The 18,674-nt window shown below is 35.9% G+C and overlaps 1 protein-coding gene across 6 annotated transcripts in view; it reads left to right on the forward strand.

Moving 5' to 3' along the window:
- The window catches only part of HERC2 (HECT and RLD domain containing E3 ubiquitin protein ligase 2), a 264,269-nt gene that overhangs the window by 54,038 nt on the left and 191,557 nt on the right, over positions 1–18,674 (forward strand). For all 6 annotated transcript variants that reach the window (XR_012376642.1, XM_073887396.1, XM_073887397.1 and 3 more), the window contains exons 4-5: positions 2,956–3,093; positions 15,625–15,844. Coding sequence is in view for 5 of the 6 variants with exons in the window: in XM_073887396.1 (XP_073743497.1) it covers positions 2,956–3,093; positions 15,625–15,844 (358 nt within the window). In the remaining variant the exon portion in view is untranslated. The remainder of the gene's footprint in view (positions 1–2,955; positions 3,094–15,624; positions 15,845–18,674) is intronic.

Below are 18,674 nucleotides of genomic sequence, written 5' to 3' on the forward strand. Positions count from 1 at the left end.
GCCTCCTGGATTTTAATGCCTGTTTCCTTCCTCACATTAGGGAAGTTCTCTGCTATAATTTGCTCCAATATACCTTCTGCCCCTCTCTCTCTTCTTCTTCTGGGATCCCAATTATTCTAATGTTGTTTCATCTTATCGTATCACTTATCTCTCGAATTCTGCCCTCGTGATCCTGTAGTTGTTTCTCTCTCTTTTTCTCAGCCTCTTTATTTTCCATCATTTGGTCTTCTATATCGCTGATTCTCTCTTCTGCCTCATTTATCCTAGCAGTTAGTGCCCCCATTTTTGATTGCACCTCATCAATAGCCTTTTTGATTTCGATTTGGTTAGATTTTAGTTCTTTTATTTCTCCAGAAAGGGTTTCTCTAATAACTTCCACGCTTTTTTCAAGCCCAGCTAGTATTTTTAAAGTCATGATTCTGAACTCTAGGTCCAACATCATACTAATGTCCGTATTGAGTAGGTCCCTGGCTGACGGTACTACCTCTTGTTCTTTTTGCTGAGGTGATTTTTTTCGTCTTGTCATTTTGTCCAGAGGAGAATAGATGAATGAGAGAACAAAATGCTAACAGGTTTACAACGTCCCCAGCAAATATACTGTATACAAATCAGAAAAGACCTGAAACCAGGGGAAAAGAAAGGGAAAGAAAGAAAAAAGAAAGAGAAAAAGAAAAAAAACGAAAAGAAAAAAAGATAAAAACAAAAACAGAACAATACAAAAAAAGCAGAATGTGATCAAATATGATCAGGCTAGTGCATAGATCAGTGCCACACAGTAGATTTTGGGTGTATTTTGGTCTGTTAGAAAAAAGTGCCTCCTAAAATTTTAAAGGAAGTAAGACATATATGTACAAAATAAGGGTTGATATAATGAAGGGATAGAAGATGATTGTAAAGATTAAAATTATAAAAGATTTTGTAAAAAGACTTGATAAGGTAAGAAGTTGTTTGACAAAAGAAAGTAGATTTTAAAAAAAAAAAAGAAAAATGGGAGAGAATGTGATCAGGCAGGAGACTAGAACAGAACCATACTCTAGTGATTTAGGGTATATTTTTATCTGTTAGAAGAAACTGTATCTCAAAAGTTTAAAGAGAGAACAACATATATATATATGCCTAAAATAAGGGTAACTACTATGAAGGGATAAAATATGACTCTAAAAATGAAAAATAAAAAATGTTTTGTTTTTTTTTAAAAAAAGGGATTGATAAGATGTTGGTTGAAAAAGGGAAAAAGAAAAAGAAAAAAAAAACAGTTAACAAAAATTAACTTTGATGAACTAAGGAATCATGGTAAAAAAAAGCCATGAATTCTATGTGCAGTATTCCCCTAGCGCTGGAGTTCTCCCGTTCTCCTTGGTCGCTAAACTTGGTCTTGGCTTGCTGGCTGTTCGTGCTGATCTTCTGGGGGAGGGGTCTGTTGCTGTGGTTTCCAAATGTCTTTGCCGGAGGCTGAATTGCCCCGCCCTTGTCGGTCCGGGCTAAGCAAGCTGCTCGGGTTTGATCTCAGGAGCTTTTGTTCCCTGCAAGCTCTCCGTACAGCCTTGGAGGACCAGGGCAAAAATGGTGGCCTCCCAATCTCCGCCTGGAGGAGCTGAGAACTCGGGGCCCCGCTCCTCAGTGCGCCCCCAGAGAAAAGCAGTCACTCCCTTGTCCCTGGTCTCCGGCCGCTCTCCGTGCTCACCCGGCCTGTGACCGAGCGTTTGTATCTCTGGCACCCGATTTCCTGTGGAGTCTCCAAACCCAGCAGATCCCTGCGGTGCGTTCCTGTGCCGCTCCTCCCCGGGAAGGAAGGGGAGTCTCCCTGGATTTGCCGCTTGTTGGGTCCCTGCTGCAGGAGCAGTGGCCCGACTCGGCCGCGGATCACAGTTTATGGCAACCCCGAGCTCAGAGCCCGCGCCTTGGCTCCGTCTCTGCAGCCGGCTTCCCCTCTTCGATACCTGGGAGCTCTGGCACACTCAGGCTCCCCCGGTCTTTCTGTGACCCCAAGGGTCCTGAGACCCCACTGTCCCGCGAGGGTTCCACCCCCGCTTAGCCACTGCAGCGACGTCCCTCAGCGGAGCCAACTTCTAAAAGGTCCGATTTTGTGCTCCGTGGCTCTAGCACTTGCCAGCAGCGGCCGACGGGGGCCCCTCCCCCCGCCGTCTATCCTCCCGCATATCGCCTCGGATTCACTTCTCCGCACGTCCTACCTTCCAGTAAGTGGTCGCTTCTCTGTTCAGATAGTTGTTGCTACTCTCCTCTTTGATCTCCTGTTGAGTTTGTAGGTGTTCAGAATGGTTTGATCCCTATTCAGCTGAATTCCTGAGACCAGACGAAATCTAGGTCTCCTTCTCCTCCGCCATCTTGCTCCGCCCCCATGACATTTGTTCTTGACTGAAAGTTTAAATTGTCAGTGGCCCACAGTCATGGTTTTCAGCTTTTTTTGTGTGTCCCAAAGCTCCTGAATTATATTTTGTCCGTGGTAGTGGTCCTGTGTAGCAGTGGTTCTCAGTTGGTGGAGTTGGGCAATATATAGAGGTGAAAATGGTTTTTGAATCATGCTACCATTTCACATCCTCCCTTCTTTTGGACACAGCAATTGGGGATCACTGGATAAAAGCAGTTCACATGAAATTCAACTAGGTAGTATCAAAGACTCAATTTATTAGTTGTGAAATGTAGTAGGAAATTGATGAAATACTTTAGGAGATCTGCTTCAAAGAAGAATTTGAATGATACATTGATTTCTTTATTAAAAGGGTCACTAAACCATTCATTACTTCATAAATCGCACTGTATCTTTTGTGGTGATGATTCATATTAATTTTCTTTTAATCATCAAATATTCAACTAATGATGTATATTGTAGCTTAACCTTTCCATTTCTGGGAGGGACTTTGCAAAGAGACTGACAAGTGGATGTTACATTTTGAAAAGGAATTTATAGAATTTTTTTTAATTTTGATTTTCCAGATGATGGTGTTGATACTCAAAGTGGAACAAAGAAAGAAGATCTGAATGACAAAGAGAAAAAAGATGAAGAAGAGACTCCTGCACCTGCATGTAGGGCCAAATCAATCCTAGAGAGCTGGGTATGGGGCAAGCAACCAGGTATTACGAACTGAGATTCTAGTACTTTAGAAAGCTTGATCTGGCACTTCTTTTCTAGATATCGTAGATGGAGTTTTTTTTGTTGTTGTTATAGAATTCTTAAAAATTTAACTTAAAATTTTTTCATATTATGGTAAACTCTACATAACATACAGTTTACTGTTTCAAGCATTTTTATGTATACAGTTCAGGGACATTAAACATGTTCACATTGTTTTGTAATCACCACCACCATCCATATGCAGAACCTTTTCATCTTCCCAAAGTGAAACTCCACACTTATTAAACAGTAACTCCTCTTTCTTCTCTACTCTTAGCCCCTGGAGACTTGTTACAATTTTACTTTCTGTTTTTAGGATTTTGACTAGTCTAGTTACCTGGTGTAAGTGCAGTCATATAGTATTTGTCCTTTTATGTCTGGCTTATTTCGTTATTTAGCATAATGTCTTCAGGGCTCATCCATGTTGTACTATGTGTCAGAATTTCCTTCTTTTTAAAGGCTGACTAGTATTCCATTATATGTATATATTGCATTTTGTTTATCCATTCATCCATGGATGGGCATTTATGTTGCTTCCACTTTTTAGCTATTTTGGATAGTGCTGGTATGAGTGTAAGTATACATAAGTTCTGCTTTCAGTAATTTGTGTATATACCCAAGTTCTGCTTTCAATTATTTGTATATGTACCAAGGAATAGAATTGCTGGATCATGTGGAAGTTCTCTATTTAATTTTTTGAGGGCCTGGCAAACTTTTCCACAGTGGCTACACCATTTTATCCCTACCAGCAACGCATGAGTGATTCTGTTTCTTTGTGTCCTCATCATCATTTGGTGTTGTCACTTTTTAAAAAATTTTAGCCATTGTGTTAGGTGTGTGGTGATACCTCATTGTGGTTTTAATTTGGAGTGTCCTGTGGCTGTTTACCATCTTTGTCTTTTCAGTGGAATACCTCTTCATGTCTTTTGCCCATTTTCTAGTTAGATTTTTCTTTTTCTTTATACTGTTGTGTTTTTGGAGTTCTGCATATATTCCAGATACTAGTCCTTTGTCTTATATATGGTTTGCAAATAATTTCTCTCAGTTCATAGCTTATCTTTTTATCCTCTCAACAGTGTCTTAAGTGCAGCAAAAGTTTTAAAATTTTGATAAAGTTCAGTGCGGATTTTGCTTCTTCTTCCTCCTCCCTTTTTCTTCTTCGTCCTCCTCTTCCTCTGTTTCTTCTCCTCCTCTTTGTCTAGCCTACAAGCCTGAAGATTTTCCCCTATGTTTTTTCCTAAAAGTTTTGTAGTTTTATGTTTTACCTATATGTTCCTGTTCCATTTGAGTTAAATTCTGTGTGCAATGTGAGGTTTAGGTCAAGCTTTTTTTTTTTTTTTTGCTTATAATAACTAATTGCTCCAGCACCATTTGTTGAAAAGGCTAACTTTCTACCATTGAATTGCTTCTGCACCTTTGTCAAGAACAAGTTGGGTATACTTGTGTGGTCTGTTTCTTGTTTGTCTTTTCTGTTCTACTAATCCATGTGTGTATCTCTCTGCCCACACCACACTCTTTATTACCGTAGCTAAGAGTAAGTCTTGAAATCAGATAGCCTGTTTCTTCTTCACACTTTCTTCTTTTTTCGTATTGTTCTAGCAATTCTAGGTCCTTTGCCTTTCCATATAAATTGTTAAATTAAAAAAATTGTTAAATAACTTTTGGATAATTTAATACCCATGTGTTCATTGCTAGTATATAGAAATACAATTTATTTCTATATGTTTATCTTGTGTCCTGCAACCTTGCTGAATTGACTAGGAAATTTTTTTGGATTTTCTGCACAGACAATCAGTTTATTTCTCCCTTTTCAATCTATGTGCCTTCTATTACATTTTTTTGCCTTATTGTTCTGGCTAGAACTTCTTTACTATGTTTTATAAGAGTGGTGAGGATAACCTTACTTTATTCCTGATCTTAGGGGGAAAACATTTGGTCTTTTCATTGTTAAGTATAATGTTAATGTGTTTTTGTAGATGCTTTTTATAATGGTGAGGAAGTTCCTATCTATTCCAGTTTCCTGAGAGGTTTTATCATGAATGAGTGTTCAGGTTTGTCAAATGCTTTTTCTGCTTCACTTGATTTGTCATGTGATTTTTTTTTTTTCCATTTAGTTTATTAATATGAAGGATCTGATTTTTGACTGTTAAACCAGCTTTGCAATCCTGGAATAAATACCACTTGGTGGTGATGTATAATTCTTTTTAACTATTGCTTAATTCTATTTACTAATATTTTGATAAGGATTTTGTGCCTGTATTCATGAGAACAATATTCTGTAATTTTTTTTTTTTTTGTATTTTCTCTGTTTGGTTTTGCTAATACTAGTCTCTTAAAATGAATTGTGAGGTATTTCCTTTTCTATATTCCAGAAGAGATTGTTTGGAATCTATGTTAATTCTGTCCTGATATTTGGTAACATTCTCCAGTGAAGCAATCTGGACCTTGTGATTTCCTTTTTGGGATTCTTAAAGTTATGAATTCAGTTTTCTTAATAGTTGTATGGCAGTTTACGTGATCTGTTTCATATTTGCTGAGTTGAGGTAGTTTGTATTTTTTGAGAAATCAGTCCATTTTGTCTAAGTTGTCTAATTTATATGTGTAGAGTTGTTCCCTCGTTGCTTCTAATTGTACGTAGATCCTGTTTCTTTCTTGATATTGGTAATTGATGTTTACTCTCTTTTTGTGTTTTGTCAGTCCTGCTTAGAGGTGTGATAGTTTATTGATCTTTTGAAAGAACCAGTTCTTTGTCTTATTGATTTTTCTCTATTGTTTTTTCCATTTTCATTCTCATTGTTTCTGCTCTTAATTATTTCCATCTTTCTGCTGCTTTTTGGTTTATTTTGCTAGTTTTTTCCTAGGTTGCTGAGATTGGAGCTTATATTTATTGATTTGAAAGTTTTCCACTTTTCAAATGACCCGTTTAGTACTATCCATTTCTCTCATGATTGCTTTAGCTTTTTTCCCCACACATTGTGATGTATTCTATTTGTATTTTAATTCAGGTCAGTATATTTTTTATTTCCTTCCCTCTTTGACCCATGGATTATTTAAGAGTGTGTTGTTTAGTTCCCAAGAGTTTGGCCATTTTCCCAGTATTTTTCTGTTACTGATTTCTAGTTTCTTTCCATTGTGTGATTTCAGTTCTTTTAAATTTGTTGAGGTTTGGTTTGTGCCCAGGATATGATCTGTTTTGATATTTGTTGTGAATGATTGCATATTCTGCTGTTGGCTGGAGTGTTCTAAATATTGATTAGATCCTGTTGGTTATGGTGTTGTTGTGTTCTTTTATATCCTTGCTGACTTTCTGTCTCCTTGTTCTGTCAGCTGTTGAGAGAAATGTTGAGGTCTCCAACTCTTAAGACTATATAAATAGTTTTTTTTGGTCACATCTTTTGCAGTTTGGTGCATGCACATTTAGAATTGTTATGTCTTACAGGTGGATTGACCATTTTCTTATTTTTTAATGTTGCTCTGTATTCCAGGTAATTATCTTTACTCTGACATCTACTTTATTTGACATTAATATACCCATTCTTGCTTTCTTTTGATTACTGTTTTCATGATTTTTGGTTTTTTTCTGCCCATTTACTTTTTTTATTTTTAAGTATGCTCCACACCCAGCATGGAGCCCAACACAAGGCATGACCTTGATCTCATGACCCTGAGATCAAGAGTCAGATGCTTAGCTGACTGAGCCACCCAGGCACCCCTCTATGCATTTACTTTTAATTTGCCTATTTGAAGTCACTTTTTCGTAGATAGCATATAGTTGGGTCATATTTTTTAGTCTACTCTACCAATGTCTGTCTTTTAATTGGTATATTTAGACTTTTTGCATTGAATTTCATGTAAGTATTGATAAATTAGAGTTTAAGACTGCTGTTTTCTGTTTTCTGTTTGCTGTTTTTTCATTTTTGTTTTGTTTATACTGCCTCCCTGTGGTTTACTTGACCATTTTTTAGAATTCCATTTTGATTTATCTATAGTGTTTTTGAGTGTATTTTTTGGTGTAGCCTTTTTAGTCATTTGTCTAATATATTATATATATATAACTAAGCAGTTTCCTGGTTGTGTCACTTAACCAGTTTGGTTGACATATAGAAACCTTACTTCCCTCTATGTCCCTTTATCCTTTTCTGCTTATATGATTGCCTTACATATTTTTGTTGCATGTATTTATAACTACATTTAGCAATATTATAATTTTTGGTTAAAGCTTCAGACATAATTTAGAAAAGTCAAGAGATGAAGAAAAGCCTATTGTATTACCCCTGTGTTATTTACAGTGTTCTTCCTTCCTGAGCTCCACAGTTTTCCTTTTATTGTTGCTGTTCTGTGTAGAGAACTTCCTTTAGCCATTCTTTTAGTGTAGGTCTGCTGATGACGTATTTTCTTAGTTTTCCTTCATTTGAGAATGTTTGATTTTCCTTTAATTCCTAAAGGACATTTTTGCTAGATTTAGGATTCTAGGTTGATCATTCTTTCTTTCATCACTTCAAAAATATTTTGTTGCTTTCAGCTGTCCTCCATGGTGTCTGATGAAAAATTTGCTGTTACATGAATTATTATTCTACCATAGTTAAAGTGTTTTTCTCTGGCTGCTTTTAAGATACTTTCTTTGTTTTTAGTTTAATTATGTTGTGTCTTCGTGTGGATTTTTTTCGGTTCATCCTGTTTGGATTTGCTCACCTTCTTGGATTTGTAGATTTACATATTACTGAATTTGGGAAATTTCAGCCTTAACTTCTTAGGATACTTTTTCAAGCCCACCCCCTTCTTTAACAACCCAAAGTTCAATGAGAAGAATGTTAGATCTTTTGTTACATTCCCACAGGTACCTGTGATTGCTCATTTTTCCTTTTTTAAAATGAGGTATAATAGATATATAACATCTTAATTTCAGGTGTGCAATATATTGATTTGACATATATATATATATATATATATATATATCAGAATGATCACCACAGTAGTCCAGTTACAATCAGTCACCATATATAGTTAAGAAAATTTCATTTTCTGATGAGAACCTTTAAGATCCACTCTTCTAGCAACTTTCAAATATGCAGTATAGTATTATTAACTATAGTCACTATGTTGGAACATCACACCCCTATGACTTAGTTATGTTAAAACTGAAAATTTGTACCTTTTAATCCCCTCATCCATTTTGCCTACTCCCTCAACCACCCCGCCCCTTGCTTCAGGCAACCACCACTCTATTCTCTGTATCCATGAACTTGGTTCTATTTGTTGGTTTTGTTTTGTTTTTTAGATTCCACATACAAGTGAAATCATATAGTATTTATCTTTTTTAAAAAAGGATTTTATTTATTTATTTATTTGAGAAAGAGTCAGCATGAGCAGGGGAAGGGGCAAAGGGACAAGCAAACTCGGGACTTGATCCCAGGACCCTGAGATCATGACCTGAGCCAAAGTCAGATGCTTAACCATCTGAGTTAAGTGACTGAGCCACCCAGGCACCCCTATAGTATTTATCTTTTTATGTCTGACTTATTACAGTTAGCATAATGCCCTCAAAGTTCATATCTATGTTGTTACAAATGGCAGAATTTCTTTTTTTTTTATGTCTGAATGATAATACATTGTGTATATATACCATATTTTCTTTACCCATCCATCCGTCAGTGGACATTTAGGTTGTTTCTATTTCTTGGCTATTGTAAATAATGCTGAAAATGGGGGTGCATATATATTTTCAAATTAGTGCTTTTGTTTTCTTCAGATAAATACCCAGAAGTAGAATTTCTGAATCATATGGTAATTCTATTTTAAATTTGAGAAACTTTCTTACTGTTTTCCATAGTGGCCATACCAATTAAATTCTCAACAGTGCACAAGTGTTCCCTTTTTTCTACATCTTAACCAGCACTTGTTATTTCTTGTCTTTTTGATACTAGCCATTCTAAAGAGGTGAGGTTATATCTAATTATTGTTTTGACTTGTATTTACTTAATAAATGTTGTTGAGTACCTTTTCATGTACCTGTTGTCCATCTGTATGTCTTTTTTGAAAACTGTATATATTTTCTCATTTTTAATTGGATTTTTTTTTGCTATTGAGTTGTAGGAATTTTTTTTAACGTATTTTGGATGTTAGCCACTTATCCCTTATCAGATATATCGTTTGCAAATATTTTTTCCCATTTGGTAGGTTGCCTTTCGTTTTATTGATGGTTTCTTTTGCTATGCAGAAGTTTTTTAGTTTGTTGAGTCCCACTTGTTTATTTTTGCTTTTGTTGTCAGATTGAAAAAAATCATTGCCAAGATCTATGTGAGGAAGCTTACCACCAATGTCGAATTCTAGGATTTTTATGGTTTCAGGTCTTATGTTCAAGTTTTTAATCCATTTGAGTTAATTTTTGTGTGTGGTGTAAGATAGCTGTCCAGTTTCATTCTTTTGCATGTGCCTGTCCAGTTTTCCCAATATGATTTATTAAAGAGACTATCCTTCCCCCACTGTATATTTTGGCTCCTTTGTTGTAAATTAATTGATCATATGTGTGTGGGTTTATTTCTGGACTCTCCATTCTGTTCCATTGAGCTATGTGTCTCTTTTTATGCCAGTGCCATACTGTTTTGATTACCACAACATAGTAACATAGTTTGAAATTAGGGAGTGTGATGCCTCTAGCTTTGTTCTTTTTTCTTAAGATTGCTTTGGCTCTTTGGTCTTTTGTGGTTCCATGTAAATATTAGGATCATTCTATTTCTGTGAAAAATGCCACTGAAATTTTGATAGGAATTTTGAATCCGTAGATTGCTTTGAGTAGTGTGGACATATTAACAATATTAATTCTTTCAGTCCATGAGCAGGGATTATCTTTCCATGTATTTGCATCATCATCAATTTTTTCCATCAGTGTCTTATACTTTTTACAGGTCTTTGACCTCCTTTGTTAAATTTATTCCTAGGTATTTTATTCTTTTTGACGCTGTTATAAATGGGATTGTTGATTTCTGTGATAGTTCATTATTAGTTTATAGGAATGCATCAGATTTTTGTGTACTGATTTTTGTGTACTGATTTTTGTATTTTGCTTTTTTAAAATTTATTTTTATTTTTTAAATTTAAAATCAATTAATTAACATATAATGTATTATTAGTTTCAGAGGTAGAGTTTAGTGGTACATCTGTTGCATTTAACACCCAGTGCTCATTACTTCAAGTGCCCTTCTTAATGTGTGTTCTGCTACTTTACCAAATTTGTTTATTAGCTCTAACAGGTTTTTTTTTTTTTTATGGTCTTTGGGGTTTTCTATATATCATGTCATCTGCAAATAGTGACAGTTTTATTTTTCCTTTCTACCTTTTTTTTCCTTGCCTAAATGTTCTGGTTAGGATTTCTAATACTATGTTGAATAAAAGTGGTGAGAGTGGGCATCCTTGTCTTGTTCCTAATTTTCGAAGGGAAGCTTCCAGCTTTTCATGTTAAGTCATTGTTAGTTGTGGGCTTGTCATATATGGCCTTTATTATTTTGAAGTACATTCTGTCTATACGTGCTTTGTTGAGAGCTTTTATCTTAAATGGATGTTGGATTTTGTCAGATGCTTTTTCTGCATCTATTGAAATTATCATATGATTTTTATTTTTCGTTTTGTTAATGTATATTATGTTGATTGATTTGTGGGTTATTGAACTGTCCTTGCATCCCTGGGAATAAATCCCAGTTGATCATGGTGTAGCATCCTTTTAATGTATTGACAAAATTAGTTTGCTAATATTTTGCTGAGGATTTTGGTGTGCATGTTCATTAGGGAAATTGGCCTGTAACTATTTTTTTTCTTGCAGTGTCCTTATTTTGCTTTGATATCAGTAATTCTGGTCTCATAAATTGAATTAGGAAGTGTTCTCTCCTCCTCAGTTCTTTGGAAGAGTCTGAGAAGGGTTGGTATTAATTCTTCTTTGAGTCTTTGGCAGAATTCACCAGTGAAGCCATCTGTTTCTGGATTTTTTTTTAGATTTTATTTATTTATTTGACAGAGAGAGAGAGCACAAACAGGGAGCAGCAGGAAGAGGGAGAAGCAGGCTCCCCGCTGAGCAGGGAGCCTGATGTGGGACTTGATCCCAGGACCCCAGGATCATGACCTGAGCCAAAGGCAGATGCTTAATTGACTGAGCTGCACAGGTGGGGAGGTTTTTATCACTGATTAAATCTTCTTTTCATATTTTGTTTCTTTCTCATTCAGTCTTGGAAAGTTGTATGTTTCTAGGAATTTGTCCATTTCTTCTGGGTTGTGCAGTTTGTTGGTGTATAATTATTCATAGTAGTTTCTTATGATCTTTGGTATTTCTGTAGTATCAGTTGTAACATCTCTTCTCTCATTTCTGATTTTGAGTTCTCTCTTTTTTTTCTTGGTGACTTTAGCTACCTGTTTGTCAATTTTGTTTATCTTTTCAAAGAACCAGCTCTTGGTTTCATTGATATTTTCTATTGTCTTTTTATTACCTATTTCGTTATTCTGTGATCTTTGTTTTTTTCCTTCCTTCTACTAACTTTATCCTTCATTTGTTCTTTTTGTAGTTCTTTGAGGTGTAAAGTTAGATTATTTGAGATGTATCTTGTTTCTTGATATAGGCATTTATCACAATGACTTTATGTTTTAGAACTGCTTTTGCTGTATCCCATAAGTTTTGGTATACTGTATTTTTCTTCTCATTTGTCTCAAGGTATTTTCTGATTTCTTGGTTGACCCATTGGTTGCCAAGTAGCATGTTTAATTTCCAAAGTATTTGTGATTTTTCAAGTTTTCTTGTCATTGATTTCTAGTTTCATACCATTCTGGTTGGAAAAGGTGCTTGATGTGATGTCAGTCTTCTTAAATTTATTAAGACTTTCCCTGTGTTCTAAAATATGATCTATCCTGGAGAATTTCCATGTTGACATGAGAAGAAAGTATATTCTGTTGCTGTATATATCTGTTAAGTCCATCTGGTCTGATACATAGTTTAAGGTGATATTTCCTTATTGATTTGATGAAAGTAGAATATAAAGTCCCCTGCTGTTACTCTACTGATGTTTTTTTCTCCCTTTAGGTTTGTTGAGATGTGCTTTATATATTTATTTGTTCCTATGTTGGGTGCATAAATATTTATAAATGTTATATCTTCTGTTGGGTGGACTATTTTTTTTTATCATTTTTTATCATTATGTAATGCTTTTTTTTCCTTTGGCTTTTTTTTTTTTCGTTAAGATTTTTTATTTATTTGACAGAGAGACAGAGAGAGAGGGAACACAAGCAGGGGGAGTGGAAGAGGGAGAAGCAGGCTTCCCGCTGAGCAGGGAGCCCGATGTGATCCCAGGACCCTGGGTTCATGACCTGAGGCAGAGGCAGATGCTTAACGACTGAGCCACCCAGGAGCCCCTTCTTTGGCTTTTATACAGTCTTTATTTTAAGTCTGTTTTGTCTGTTACAAGTATAGCCACACCCACTTTGCTTTGGTTGTCATTTGCATGGAATATCTTTTTTCATCCCTTCACTTTCAGTCTGTTTGTGTCCTTATGTCTGAAGTTGAATCACTTGTAGCAGCATATAGATATTACTTTTTTAAAAAATCTATTCAGCTATTTCATGTCTTTTAATTGGAGAATTTTCTGTATTTACATGTACTCTGATTATTGATAGGTATGTGCTTATTGCCATTTTGTTAATTGTTTTCTGGCTGATTTGTAGTTCCTTTTTTCTCCTCTTTCCTCCTTTGTGGTTTGATGGCTTTCTTTTATTGTTATGCGTAGATTTCTTTATCATTATCTTTTATGTATCTGCTATAGGTTTTTGTTTTATGGTTAGCATGAGGCTTACATATTTATAAGTCTATTTTAAGTTGGTAACAACATAAGTTTGAAAGCATTCTAAAGCTGTAAATATTTACCCTCATCCCCATGCTTTATGTTTTGATGTCATAATTTATACCTTTTTGTCTTGTGTATTTTTTAGTTATTGTAGTTGTTATTTTTACTAATCTTGTTTTTTAACCTTTATGCCAGTTTTGTAAGTGATTAATCACATACCTTTACTCTATATTTCTTTCCAGTGAGATTTATACTTTCATATATTTTCTTGTTACTATTTCCCTTTCTTTTCCAGAAAAAGGGTTCTCATCCAGGCCTTGATGGACAACCAAAAAACTGGCAGTTGGTGTTTATCTTTGCCCCTCAAGGCTCAGGGATTAGCAGCTTTATAGATAAGGGCAGTCCTGATCATAAACCTACTGCATTTGCACAAAACAGTGCAGTTTGTCTATCCCTGACTGCTTTAAGTCCTAGTGCTCACTTCTCTTCCTTAGTAATAAATGCTGTTTGTGGCATTTTTTTCCCCCCAGAATAGGACACTTTCATCTGCATTAAAAACCTGTGCAGGCATGTATTCTTTTTCCTCAGTGACTTTCTGAATGGCATCTGGAATCTTGTCTACTTCCTCTTGATTGGCAGAAGCTGCTTTTCCTGTTGACTTTTTTTAAGCCAAATCTCTTTCTGAAATTACCATACCAACTTACTGGCATTAAATTCTCCAGCTTTTGATCTTCATCTTCCTTTTGCTTTAGGTTGTCATCATATGATGACTTCGCTTTTTCTCAAATCACATTAGAGTCTCTATAGGTATTCCTTTCTTTTTTTTTTAAATTTTAAAATTTTAATTGTTATGTTAATCACCATACATTACATCATTAGTTTTGGATGTAGTGTTCCATGATTCATTATTTGCGTATAACACCCAGTGCTCCACGCAGAACGTGCCCTCTTGAATGCCCATCACCAGGCTGACCCATCCTCTCACCCCCCTCCCCTCTAGAACCCTCAGTTTGTTTCTCAGAGTCCATAGTCTCTCATGGTTTGTCTCCCCCTCCGGTTCCTCCCCCCCCTTCATTCTTCCCTTCCTGCTATCTTCTTCTTCTTTTTTTCTTTTTAACATATAATGTATTGTTTCAGAGGTACAGATCTGTGATTCAACAGTCTTGCACAATTCACAGCGCTCACCATAACACATACCTTCCCCAATGTCTGTCACCCAGACACCCCATCCCTCCCACCGCCCCCCACTCCAGCAACCCTCAGTTTGTTTCATGAGATTAAGAATTCTATAGGTATTCCTTGCTCATAGCAATCCTGCACCCGCATAAAAGCTGCATTTTCAATACTATATAAAAAGGTATTTTGCAGAAAGTACAGTGTTTTTGTGTCTGCTGGTGTGACTGCTGTGTCAGCTTCATGAATTTCCTCTTCTTTTTTTAACATTGGTTCTTATACTGGATTCATTTATCTTCAAATGGCAGGCAGCCACAGCTGCAGACCTCCATCTATGGTATTTATCAAACAATTCAACCTTTTCTTGTAATGTCATGACTTTTCTCTGCTTCTTGGGAACATGTCTGGCATCATTAGTGGCACTATGTATGGCTCCCATGGTGTTATTCAAGGTTATGAGAACTACTAGAGGTCACTTTTTACTGCAGTACACAATTTACTGGAGACAACTGCTCATGTGGAGATGGTTAGCATCTAGTGGTGTTTTAAGCGGATACTTGCAACACTTGAGCTCACTGCAATTGCAACGGGAGTGGTTATGAAATTTTAAGAGTAGTACATTACATTAAGTATGTACTGTGGTTAATTTTATGCTGTTATGATTTAATACTGCATCTTTAGGTTTATTTATATTTTTTCAACCCTTTAGGGGCTGTAAGTATTTTTGTGTGTGTTGATAAATTTTAACTTTATAATAGGTTTGTGTATGTTTTATGGTAGTAAATGATAGAGTAGTAGTTACATATATTTTGTGCATTCATGACATACCTAACTTTTAATTTTTTTTTGATATTTCTAGGCTTTGTGATTTGCTTGTGAGTTTTTTCAAATTGTTGCAAATGTCCAAAAAATTTTCTAATATATTTATTGAAAAAAAATGTGTGTATAAGTTGACCTGTGTAGCTTGACTGTGTTGTTTAAGGGTCAGCTGTAATTATTTTATCTTCCTCCAAAATATTCCAGTAAATGTATTACCTTTCATGAATCGTGTATGCTGGACAATTTTACTGAAACATTTTTATTTTGAGTTTGGTTATATAACATGAATATAATGGATAGAGTTTTTCTGTGTGTAGGAAATGTGCTGCTGAAAGGTGTTGACTTTATAATTTTGTGTTAAAAGCTTTAATACAGTGTTTCAGAGAGGCAGCATACCGTGGTGGCTAAGAGTGGTCTGTCTCATGTGCCGCAATCCTCTGGGTCACCTTGAGCAAATTCTGTATGCCTCAGTTTCCTGCTCCTTAAAATCCATGTACAATATTACCTCTTGATGGTGACTGTGAGAATTACCCAATATGTGTAAGGTGCTTAAAACCATTTATTGGCACATATTAAGTACTCAGGTGTTACATATTATTGCTATTATCCATTTTATCAACATTGTAACGAACTATAGGCAAGATATTGAGAGTTTGGGTATTTTCCTCTCTTGTTTTCTAGATGTGAATGAATTGAAGGAATGTCTTTCTGTGTTGGTTAAAGAGCAGCAAGCTCTGGCCATCCAGTCAGCCACTACTACCCTTTCAGCCTTGAGACTCAAGCAGAGGCTGGTCATCTTGGAACGATATTTCATTGCCTTGAATAGAACTGTTTTCCAGGAGAATGTCAAAGTTAAGTGGAAAAGCAGCAGTGTGTCTTTGCCTCCTGTGGACAAAAAAAGGTAATAATATAATGAAGAATGAATCCTGATACCAGCTAAATATAAAATGCAGGCTATTTTGTTTTAGAAAGTTTAAGTACAACTTGCAATATAGTCCCGTTTTTCATCTTATGATATTTTGTTCTTGCTTTCCCTTTTTGTATGTTTCATATAATCTGGAGAATGGCTTTGCTAATTTTCTCAGATTAACAGACTATGCTTCATAATCTGTGCCATTATTTTAAAACCCTTTTCTGTCAGTAGCTGTGGAAGCCAGTGAAGGTGTAGATCAGCATGTCTAGATTTTTGAAAATGGGGTCTGAATATTATGTTCTTTTTATTTTGTTTTATTTTGCTACTGGATAGGGAATAGTCAGATCATGATATTTAGTGCCTAGTGCCTAGCTAGTTTAGATGTTTATTTTTTCTTCCTAATGTGATTTTCTTCTTCTTTTATTATGAGAGATTCTTTCAGGCATATCATTTTTAATGTATTGGTATATATCAGCAGATTTTCTGAAACATTAACTAGAATGCTTAAGGCTCGTATAAAGTTTTAGTAGCTGTCTACCACAGTTTTATTCTCAGAAGACTTGACTAAAAGATTTCTAGATATAACTCATACTTTATGTAGCAAGAAGAGTTTTTTTTTTTTTTTTAAGATTTTATTTATTTATTTGACAGAGGCAGTGAGAGAGGGAACACAAGCAGGGGTAGTGGGAGAGGGAGAAACAGGCTTCCCGCTGAGCAGGGAGCCCGATGCGGGGCTTGGTCCCAGGACCCTGGGATCATGACCTGAGCCGAAGGCAGATGCTTAATGACTGAGCCACCCAGGTGCCCCAAGAAGAGTTGGTTTTATTTGAATATAATACTGACTTTTATTCCCTATAAAGCATGGAATGTCCGGGGCAGAAAGAAGCAGGGGGGCAAAAAACCTTATTATCTTGCTACTTGGAGATAAGTGCTAAATTTAGCATATTTCATGTTTTTTTTCCTTTTTAAATCTAGTTGAAATCATATTACATGTCCTATATTTGATAGTAGTTTTAAGATAGATTAAACCAAGTGACAGAGGATTCCTACCCATGTGGTGAGAGCAAGCAGCACGGTCCTTTCTTTCCTTCTTGACTGGAAAGTGAGTGGTTCTTTGTGGTAATTATTGATCAGAGAGGGGTTCTGCATATGGGGGTGGTAGATTCTAAGCCTCTGTAAGCACTCCTGTGTGTTTGTTGAATGAGACTGAATTCTCTAAGATGCAGAAGTGGATGAGACCCCAACTGATTTTTCTCTGTGATTTTTCCTTTGTGGTGACGTAAGTGTTAACAGATTAATTGGAATCTGCCTTTCACTAAATCAAACAAATTCCTAAAATTAAAAAAATATGTATTTTGAGATAATTGTGGGTTCACATGGAGTTGTAAGAAATAGTACAGATTCCTTATAGCCTTCACTTTCTTTCCCTCAGTGGTAGCCACTTGCAGAACTGTGGTATACTGTCACAATGAGGATATCGACTTTGATACAGATTCCCTCTCTCAGTCAGATTTCCTTAGTTTTACGTGTTCTCAACTCTGTGTGTGCATGCATGTATGCATGTGTTTCCATACGATTTTATCAGAGGTATGGATTTTTATTACCACTGCCACAGTTGGAGTACAAGACAAGGAGTCTTTTTATACCACACTCTCCTCCTTTCCACTCCCCTCTGCCTTATCCTCTGGCAGCCCTTAATCTGTTCTTCATGTCTATTATGTTACCTTGGCTTTTTTCAATCAGCATTATCTCCTTGAGATTTTTCCAAGTAGTTACATGTGTCATCATTGCATAGTAGAATTCTGTGACATGGATGAACCTCATTTTGTTTGACCATTCATCAATTGAAGGTCATCTCAGTTATTTACAGTTTTTGAGTAATATGAATAAAGCTGCTATGAATATTTGTGGACAGGTTTTTGTGTGAACCTGTTTCATTTCTCTGGAATAAATGCCCTGGAGTTCAATTCTCATGTCTTATGTTTAGGTTTGTAGGACACTGCTATACTCTTTCCAGAATAGCTGTACAGTTTTACAGTCTCATCAGCTATGTATCAGTGGTTTAGTTTCTCTACATCCTTGTTAGCATTTGGTGTTGTTACTTCTTTGTTTTAGCTATTCTGTTAAATGTGCAATGATATCTTCTAAATTTTTGTAGATTTATTTTCCTCATTTCTCAACTTACTGGATAGTGGTGGGTTTTACCAACTAGCAATGGGTTGGATAGTTGACTGGTGTGGATGGGCGTGGGTCCAAGCTATTTGTATTTTTTTTTTTCTTGAGTATCTGTAAAATAGAGAGTGACTTACTGAAGATTTAGCAATTCTTACACTGTACAGATTTAGAACTGTTGGGCTCTTTCTCTAGGGCCAAGGTTATGACTGCCTGAGGGAAACCCCGGTTTCATGTTTCTCCTGAAGCATTTTTCTGGTGAGGACTCCTCCTACCTCATCTGAATAGACTCAGCATGTGTGCTTTCTGTCTTAAAGACCACTATATTTCTCATGCAGAAATCAAGTTTAAATTTCCTTATTCCTGTCTCCTAGGAACTCAGTCCCCTTATTAGAGGCAGTCACTAATTAAGGTTTTTTGTGTCTCCTCATGAGCTCCCCTCCTAAAGCTCAAGATTCATAGATATATGCATACTAGCTGCCTCTGTGGGGTCCCCACGTTCTTTGCTGCTAATTTTACTTGATTTTATATCTTCGGACAGTCATTCCATATCATTACCCATTTTTTTATTATTATTTTTTTTATTTTTTATTTTTTAATTTTTTATTGTTATGTTAATCACCATATATTACATCATTAGTTTTTG

Source organism: Callorhinus ursinus, unplaced genomic scaffold (genome assembly GCF_003265705.2).
Source record: "Callorhinus ursinus isolate GAN/ISIS: 27379988/994484 unplaced genomic scaffold, GSC_fseal_2.0 scaffold78, whole genome shotgun sequence".
NCBI classification, from domain to species: domain Eukaryota; kingdom Metazoa; phylum Chordata; class Mammalia; order Carnivora; family Otariidae; genus Callorhinus; species Callorhinus ursinus.